At 45.0% G+C, this 9,615-nt stretch overlaps 1 protein-coding gene across 1 annotated transcript; it reads left to right on the top strand.

Moving 5' to 3' along the window:
• The first annotated feature begins 510 nt into the window (after positions 1 to 510).
• On the top strand, positions 511 to 912 carry LOC109862520. Its single transcript, XM_020442593.1, has one exon. The coding sequence runs from the start codon at positions 511 to 513 to the stop codon at positions 910 to 912; it is 402 nt and encodes a 133-aa protein (XP_020298182.1).
• Positions 913 to 9,615: the final 8,703 nt, after the last annotated feature.

Consider the following 9,615-nt stretch of genomic DNA (forward strand, 5'->3'; position numbering starts at 1 on the left):
AATCTCGGAATCACCATATTTCTAATTTTTGATTTCATTTTAATATCATAATTTTTTACTAATTTTTGATTTCATTCTAATATCATAATTTTTTATGTTGAATTCTGTGTCTTTGATGAATTCACGGATCAATTCGTTCTTTTTATTTCCAACGGGAAGATTTGTGACATCTTTGACTTATTTATACTGAAGAGGACTCAAGTAGGGTCAAAACGTTTATTTATTATTTCTTGTTGATATTTATATTGCGGATTTTTGTTAATAAAGTTCCTACATTGCTCGTTTAAGAGACCTGTTTTTTTCTTTTATATATTACTACTTCAGTTTTTAGCCCATGTCCACTGATTCGGTCCACTGTGCGGCGTCCGGTACCATGAAAGGGGCTAAGGGACAGACTCAGTCGGGGCGGGACGCAGGTCGCCACCTCTCTAAAGTAGGGAAGCACCCCGCTCGGCGGCCATTGTTCTTACTGNTTCAGCGGAGCCTGGTGCGGAAGAACTAAAGGATGTGATGTCGTATGTGCGGAGTAAAATTATTCTCACGGACTGCGGCATCACAGATATTTGCCTAAGAAAGGCGATTACTGGGGGCCTCATCATTGAGGTCCCAGGGAAGGACAGTGAGGCTAAAGCAGATCAGCTTTACGCCGCGATGTCTCCCCTGGTTGCAGAAAAAGGGGCTAGACTCACCAGGCCAATCAAGACGGTAGAGGTCAAGATCAAGGGCCTTGATGAGTCTATCTCCCCTGAAGAGATTAAGAATGCAGTAGCATCCGCCGGGAGTTGTCGGTCGACCGACGTAAAGGTCGGCCGAGCTCGCGTTTTCTCTAGCGGACTGTCCACCGCATGGATGCAATGCCCNGTAGCCGCGGCACGGAAGATTGTGGCGGCCGGAGCATTGCACGTGGGTTGAGTACGCGCACCCGTAGAGGTATTGGAGCGGAGACCTCTCTAATGCCACAAGTGCCTCCGGCGAGGGCACGTTGTTGCAACGTGCACATATACCGCGCCGGGGGAGGATAAGAGGGGTCGGTGTTACCAATGCGGTGGTCAGGACCATAGAGTGTCGACGTGCACGTCGGCACCTAAATGTCCGCTGTGCGCGGACCTTGGTCGCCCGGCAAACCACCGCTTGGGCAGCAAAGCGTGCACTCCGGCCCCCCGCAACAACAAGCGGGACACCAAGACCGCTGCACGGGGTGGTACCCAGCCCACTCAAGTGGAAACCCCCGCCGTGGTGCAATGCACCCCGGCGGAGAGTGAAAGGATGGCAGCATCCCCTCTTCCGAGTAATACCCAGGAGGAGGAGGCAGTGGACGGTGTCGTAATGGCTCTCCTATTCCAAGGAAACCTCAACCACGCCCGCGGGGCCCAGGATCTAATGACCCAAAGTCTCGCGGAGCTGGGGGGAGCTCTTGCTGTCGTGGCCGAGCCCTACTCCGTCCCTGATCACTCATCATAGCTGGGGTCGGAGGACGGCTCGGTGGCACTATATTATTGGTGGGGATCGAGAGCTGAGTCCGTCTTCTCCCCTCTGGAGAGAGGAGAAGGGTATGTAACAGCTGAGTGAGAGGAACTGGTCGTATTGAGGGGTTATTTCTCACCCACGAGACTCTTTCAAGATTTCGAAGCGTACTTAGGCGAGCTCGAAAGGGTGGTGCGCCGCTACCAAGCCCGCCCATTGCTAGTCCTGGGGGACTTTAACTNCAAGTCCGAGACTTGAGGCTCCCCCAGGACCGACGCTCGAGGAAGGGCTGTCGAAGGTTGCATGGCGGCCTGCAGTCTCGTTGTACTGAACGAGGGCACACAATACACGTGCGTTTGACGCAACAGGGGGTCTATTGTCGATGTGACCTTTATTTTTCCGTCCGCCGTGCGTCGTGTGTCCGAGTGGAAGGTCAGGGATGATTTGGACCCTCTCTGATCATTGTTACATAACGATGAGGGTTTCCCCGCTCCCTGATCAACCCCGGGGTCGCCATGGGGTGAGACAGAAACCCCGTTTCCAGGGGTGGGTCCTTAAACAACTGGACCCACGGATCCTGTCCGCCACTGCTCAGGTCGCGGCTTGGCCAGCTCCACCGGCCGAGCCACGGACCTCCGAGCAGAACTTTGGTGGTTCCGGGAAACTCTCGCGATGATCTGCAAAGCGGCCATGCCGCGATCCCGCGGACCACCAAATCGGAGGTCGGTGTACTGGTGGACGGAAAAAAAATAGCCAATCTTCGGATTGAGTGCGTCCGTGCCAGAAACCGGTATACCCGCGCCCGTCGCCGGAAGATTGGCGACGTAGTTGTGCAAGCAGCAAAGGCGTACGAGGGCTATCGCGATGCGCGCAAAGCCCTGCGTACGTCCGTAGCTAAGGCAAAGTCCAAGGCGTGGGATGAGCTCTTTGAAACAATCGATGCGGATCCATGGGATCCGGTTGGTAATGAGCAAACTGCGCCCATGGATTCCGCCGATCACTGAGAGTCTTGACCCCCAGCTACTGGAGAGGATCGTGTCTACCCTTTTCCCGGATGGGAGGAGCAATCGGCNCTCCTAGGAGCCTGAGTTAGACCAACCGGTAGAGTGGTCCAATAAATTGGGGNTCACGGAGAAGGAACTTCGTCGGGCCGTTTGTCGGATGACGCGGAAAAACACCGCGCCTGGCCCTGACGGCGCACAGTGGTCCAAAATCCCGAAAACTGGCCAAAAATAAAAAAATGAATTTCACATTTTTAAAAATGTTATTATTGTTTTGGGAAAAGGACTAAATTCCCCACTACATGATGCAAACCCTAGTGTTATATCTCGTATACCTGAAATTCAGGTTCAGTTCAAAGTTGCTCTTCGCACGGAACAGTCGTGACAGCCAAAAATAACGACGATTTTAGTTGCGTGGTTTTGTCNTCACGGAGAAGGAACTTCGTCGGGCCGTTTGTCGGATGACGCGGAAAAACACCGCGCCTGGCCCTGACGGCGCACAGTGGTCCAAAATCCCGAAAACTGGCCAAAAATAAAAAAATGAATTTCACATTTTTAAAAATGTTATTATTGTTTTGGGAAAAGGACTAAATTCCCCACTACATGATGCAAACCCTAGTGTTATATCTCGTATACCTGAAATTCAGGTTCAGTTCAAAGTTGCTCTTCGCACGGAACAGTCGTGACAGCCAAAAATAACGACGATTTTAGTTGCGTGGTTTTGTCTTTATATTTCGAAAACAGAGGCTGGAAATCAAGTTTTGTAAAATGGATTCCATTCCTGGGGGTATGTGCAATAAAAAATAATATCAACAATTTTTTTTTTATGTAGTACTAATATAGTTTTTGGATTGAATCTTAGTCTTTAAAAAATGATATATTTTGAAAGAATTAAATTTTCAAGTAACCAAATAGTTATATATTCCATCATATTCCGACATCTTATTAATATCAGTTTGTAGTGTATACTTTCCTCTTTTGAATCATTATTAATATAGCTGCTTTTACCTGCTTTTGGAGAANTGCGACATGTTTATGTACGAGCGCGTCGCGCTGTTCGTAACGGTCGCTTTCCTGCAAACATGCCAACAGATCAAATTCAGGGTCGGATTTAGATATTTGCCGCTTAGGGCTAAAAAGTAATAGCTACGCTTCTTAAAATCTCGTCATTTCGCTTACTTCTACTTTTTTATTTGCTGATCTTTTTTTTGTTCGATTTTTAGTTGATTAGAAGTATTAAATGTAGGATTTTTTCCCGATTCTGGCGCTCTTACATTCTGCCGCCCTGGGTTGTAGCTCATTTAGCCCCTGCCTAAATTCGACCCCAAGGTCTTTTATTATGTGAGTATGGTCGTGTCGTATAGAATGGACCTTCCACTAGTTTTGGAATGACTCTCTTTTTTTGGCTCGAGATAAGGAGACAAAACGATAAAACTCTGCGTCACACTTATGAAATATTTTTTTTGTTTGATATACTTTATACGTCATTTTAATCTTTTGCATAGAAGTGAATTTTTTAAGTTAATAATTTTTTTATGTCAAAAATGTAAATTTTATTTGTTATAAAATATAATTTATATAATTTCAATAATTTTTAAAGAATTAAAATAATTTCCAATAATATTTCTAATAAATAATGTCTAATACATATTTTTATACATTTAAATAACTGTGCAAATGCACATTAAAGTTTATTTTAATGTTCTTAAGTAACTGAAGACGANGAGATAACTTTTAAAACTACAATAATTTTTTATGAAAACATTATATTGACAGTGAATAATTTCATTATAGGATCGAACAGTAACGTTATTATATGCAGCAAAGACNAACTATTCATGATAATACGAAATCATTTGAAGAATGGCTTATCCAAACAAATTGAGATTTTGGAAACTGCGTGGACAAACAAAANGAACCGAAGTGTAGTCATACATGAAGATGTAAAGTCTACTCTCACTAAACTTTTCCATACTATNAGAACAATGTGGCATAGCAGCAACAGACACGAGAAGACATTTAAGAAAAAATATAAAGATTGGCTGTCTGGATTAATACAAATCCCATTTTACGACAACAAAATTCTGTCATCGCAATTAAAGCAGCAAGGTCGCCCATTCTTAGAATTTTCTGCAATGAGCGATCGATCTAAACGCAGAAAAACTGAAGAACTCCGAACATCAAGCACTACTGAGGAGTTAGTATACGTTACTCAAATGAGCCTTCGCTCATCAAAGCAATGCGAAGCTTCAAAAATTCTTAAGGATATAACATTGACAACCCCTACAAGAGCTTCAAAATATATAACAGCTTATACATCACGAGTTGAAANAACATTGACTGATGATGAAGCACTTTCAGTCCTGGTTGAATATAAGTTCTCGAAACGTACTTACCAGGGAATAAGAAAAGTAGGCAAGGAGAATTACTGTAAATTGTATCCATCTTACAATAAAACATTAAGAGCAAAAAAGCGTTGTTATCCACTTCGTACGAGCATTACGATCACAGAGATTAGTGCAGAAGTAAAATTGCAGGTTTTATTAGATCATACAATAAATCGTATTTTGTTTCTTCAAAAGGGAGTGATTGGTACTTTAACCACGGAGAATGTTAAGAATATGTATTTGATTTGCAAGTGGGGTTGTGACGGAAGCTCTGGACAAAGCGTTTACAAACAAAAGTTAAACGCAGACGGCATATCAGATGAAAATGTGTTTTTCACCTCACTTGTGCCATTACAGCTTGTTTGTAAGGACCAGAAATCGAACACCGAAATTGTTGTCTGGAAGAATCCTAGACATTCGTCTCCTCGATTCTGTAGACCGATAAGACTGCAGTTTCTGCATGAGAATGTTCAGTCAACAATAAAGAAAGTCGATGACATTGAACAACAAGCGAAGTCACTTGTTCCTTTTATANCACAAATACATGGAATGGAGGTCTCGGTTAAATACAGTCTGGCATTCACGATGATTGATAATAAAGTTTGCAACGCAGTTTCAGGCACAAAATCTACTCTACGTTGTTATTTATGCGGAGCTACATCCAAGGAATTGAACAATATAGATGTGATTCTGCAAAAAGAAATCACTGATGAAACTAATTTACGGTTTGGAATGTCAACACTGCATGCCTGGATACGTTTCTTTGAATGCTGTTTGCATTTATCGTACAAACTCACGGTTAAGAAATGGCAAGCACGTACTGAAAAGGACAAAATAAAAGTAGAANAACGCAAACGAATAATTCAAAAAGGATTCCGATCGCAATTAGGGCTAATTAGCAATAGTCCAAAGCCTGGTTATGGAAGCACCAACGACGGAAATACAGCTCGCCGCTTTTTTGAAAACTCCAGTGTATCTGCTATAATAACAGGTGTCTCTGAATGTTTAATCAAACGGTTTTATGTAATTCTGCAGGCTATTTCAAGTGGTCATAATATTAATTGCGACAAATTTCAAGAATATGCTGTGGAAACTGCGCGATTATATGTCGACTTATATCCATGGTATTACATGCCAATTTCAGTGCACAAACTTTTAATTCACGGGCCAGAAATAATAGCCCATGCTTTATTACCAATTGGGCAACTTTCAGAAGAGGCGCAAGAAGCACGAAATAAAGACATCAAAAGATTTCGTGAAGATTTCTCACGAAAGTGCACACGAGAAAAAACTATGGAAGATGTTTTCAACCGGCTGATGGTCACTTCTGATCCATATATTTCAAGTGTGAGAAAATTGCCACAGAAACCACTCAAATCATTATCGCCAGAAACTATTGAATTATTAGACTCTCCAACAGTCCATTCTGCAACAACGGATGACGAATATATCAGTTTTGATATTTCATCAAGTGAATGTTCCGACAAAACTGAATCTGATATACAATATGATTCTGATACACAAATTCAAGATTTTTGTTTTTAAAATTTTACTTTTTTAAAAAATTTTAATCTTTGAAAAAATTAATTTATTAAATTTATATATGTAAAATAAATGTTTTCTTTTTAATATACAAAATGTATTGTATTTTTATTTTTCAGCGACCTAAAATACTTTAATATACGAACTTTTGTTCAAATCAAGCATCTTTTGACAACATTCGAGGCCGCCATTTTGGACCCGCCATTTTGTTTGTAATTTCGACTTTGTATTAGTAATCAGTGACTTCAAAAACCGTTATACACCAAATTTTGTCATAATCGGACATTTTTTTGATATTTAAGTCCGCCATTTTAGATCCGCCATTTTTTGTTTTGTCATTTTGATTTCGGATTCGTAATCAGCGACCTCGAAAACCCTAATATACCAACTTTTGTATAAATCAGACAAGTATTTAATTTATGGCCAACTTTTCGGGATTTTGGATCACTGTGCGGCGTGCCCGGCAAGGTGTTAGGCTTTGCCTTTGGACAGGGTCCCCTGGGAGAGCGCTTTAGGCAGATTTTTACGAACTGCCTGAGAACGGGCTGGTTCCCCCCAGAGTGGAAGAAGGCCGACCTAGTCCTGCTCCGCAAAGGAGGAAGGCCTNCGGACTCGCCGTCCGCGTACCGGCCAATCTGTCTGCTCGACGAGGCGGGCAAGCTCCTTGAGCAATTAAAGAATCTTTAAGGCTCCAAAGTTTCCAAACTAATAAATATATATTCGGTCATGAGAGCCGTTTGCTAGGTGTTGTGCGGAAATTATACGTGTAGATATATACTTATATACGAGTACNTGTTCACGTGGAAATTTTTACACGTGAAATTTGATTGTAATAACAATTCTAAAATTCATATAGGATGCTATACTTGCATCTCATATAAGAGATTCCAAATATCCCTCTAATTGAAATTAAATTTATATTGCAAAAAAAACTCTTCGGCCAGGAGTCTCCTTGAGCGAGTTATTGCCGTCTCGTCGAACATTTGTCGCAGATGGGTCCCGACCTGGCTGACTGCCAGTACGGTTTCCGTGGGGGGCGATCGACGGTAGACGCCGTCTTTCGTTTCAAGTCNCTCACGGAGGCGTCAGTCAGACAGNGGGGGAGGTCGTTGGCGGTATCGTTGGACATCTCCAACGCTTTTAACTCCCTTTCCTGGGATAGCATAAGGTGGGCTCTTGGCCGTCGCAGAGTTCCACCCTATCTGAGTAGTATCTTTGGAGATTACTTCCGCGACAGGAAAATACGGTACACCGGCCGGTACGGATCGCCACATCGGAAAGCGATGTGTCGCAGAGTCCCACAAAGATAGTTTCTTGGTCCCTTGTTGTGGGACCTTGAATACAATGTGGTGATCCAATCTGCTCTCCCCAGAGGCTTGTCGGTCATCCGCTACGCAGATGACACTTTGGTAGTGGCCTCTGGGGAGAACTGGGACAGGACCAGGTTGCTGACTGAGTGTGGCACAAATTGTGTCGTTGGCCGCATCGAGAGACTGGGTTTCAAAGTAGCCGTCCACAAGACGGAGGCCATGTGGTTTCATGGTCCATGTCGTGGACGGCCTGTAGGACACAGTCTCTCTGTAGATGAGGCACGGGTCGAGGTGGGTACTACCATTAAGTACCTTGGTCTTTTCCTCAATCCGATGTGACGCTTCGGCGAGCATTTTGCTCGCTTGGCGCCCAGGAAGTCGTCTGAGTTATCCGACCCCANCTCGAGGTGTGGTCGGAGAATGGGATCGGTCGCCTCACCTACCGGGTGACGCAGGTGCTCACCTGGCACGGATGCTTCAGTGAGTACCTGTGTCGTATAGGCCGCGAGCCAACGGCACACTGCCAAGAGTGCGGGGCGGCAAATGACTCGGTGGAGCACACTGTGGAGGAGTGTCCACGGTGGTCTTCGGAACACCAAGAACTTGCCGCCACAATTGGTGATGATCTCTTCCTGGAGGGCCTGTTGCGGGNGTTAGCCTTTCAGAGAGAGGGAAGAGTGGGAGGCGGTGGTCTCCTTCTGCTCCGTGGTGATGAAGCAGAAGAAGACTGCCGAAAGAGAGAGGGAGAGATTGCCTCTCCCCTTTGGGAAATCTNGGAGGCGTGTACGAGCGGATGGCGGGGCCCCCGTTTCCCGTGCTCGTCCCCGGGGTCGAGGCAATCCTCAATGACCATAGTCTCTCCCCCTCTTCTCCCTGCCCTCTTAAGGGAGTGCAAAGGGGGACGGGGGAGGTCTGGGCGGTGGGTGTTGGGAGGATTTGTTTCCTCTCGTTAGCCCTCCGCCATGGGGAACGCGTTTGAAAGACGCATGAGAAGGGAGACATGCGGCGATCATTAATCTCGGGGTGGTACCGTCCACTCCCGAGAGATAGTAAAGTCGCCGCGGGACCGTGACGAGTTGGGATGGGGGTTCCAACTCGTCTTGCACGCGGTCCCGGATGGAGTGACACAGCGATGTGTGTCCCGCTGTGTCACCAAACTCAGGAAAGTATTAGAGAAAGAGTACTCTCCCTCTGTGACAAACCTTAAAGCTCAAGGGAGGGTCCCGGCAAAGTCCTGAACAAGAGGTTCCGGATCCCTTACTATGATGAGCACACCGTGGTGGTTTTAGTGGGTAAACCTCCTCCCTCTCGAGAGAAGAGAGGGTCCCACATAACCCTAGCCCCCTTCCTCCAGGATCAGGGTATCCATAAAGAATTTCCACCACGTAAAAAAAAATAGGTTAGGTTAGGTTGTGACCGGGGTTAGGTACTATTTGGCCGAGTACTCACGCTTTACGTCTGCCACAGTCGCCAGGTATTTTGATCTTCGTAAATACCAAGGTATTTGATCCACCCGTAGAGTCCAACTCCTCAGACAACGGATTCCAAAACGTCTTAATGGAAGGAACGGGTACGTAATCGAACAACATTGACACACAGTTTATCTTACGTATATATAGTATATTTGTTCTTTTACACTGTTTGACTATACAACAATTTACAAGCTGTATCATGATTATAGTTAAACACGAACAGAATAGAATGTCGGTTTTTTCTANCATCGATGTCCCACGAACCGCACGTATTGATGGCCGAAACTCTACTGACGTCTCTGCCAGTGTTGCAAACTCTGGCCGGCTAGCACCGAGAGCACCGAGGTGGTGGGAGCCACTGGAAGCACGCACACAAACGAGAATCGCCGTCCGTGTGCGTGACGTCACGCTCGGCAGTTCGGCTCGTGGAAGAGTGCAG

Source organism: Pseudomyrmex gracilis, unplaced genomic scaffold (genome assembly GCF_002006095.1).
Source record: "Pseudomyrmex gracilis isolate BER0280 unplaced genomic scaffold, ASM200609v1 scaffold_1910, whole genome shotgun sequence".
Classification (NCBI taxonomy): domain Eukaryota; kingdom Metazoa; phylum Arthropoda; class Insecta; order Hymenoptera; family Formicidae; genus Pseudomyrmex; species Pseudomyrmex gracilis.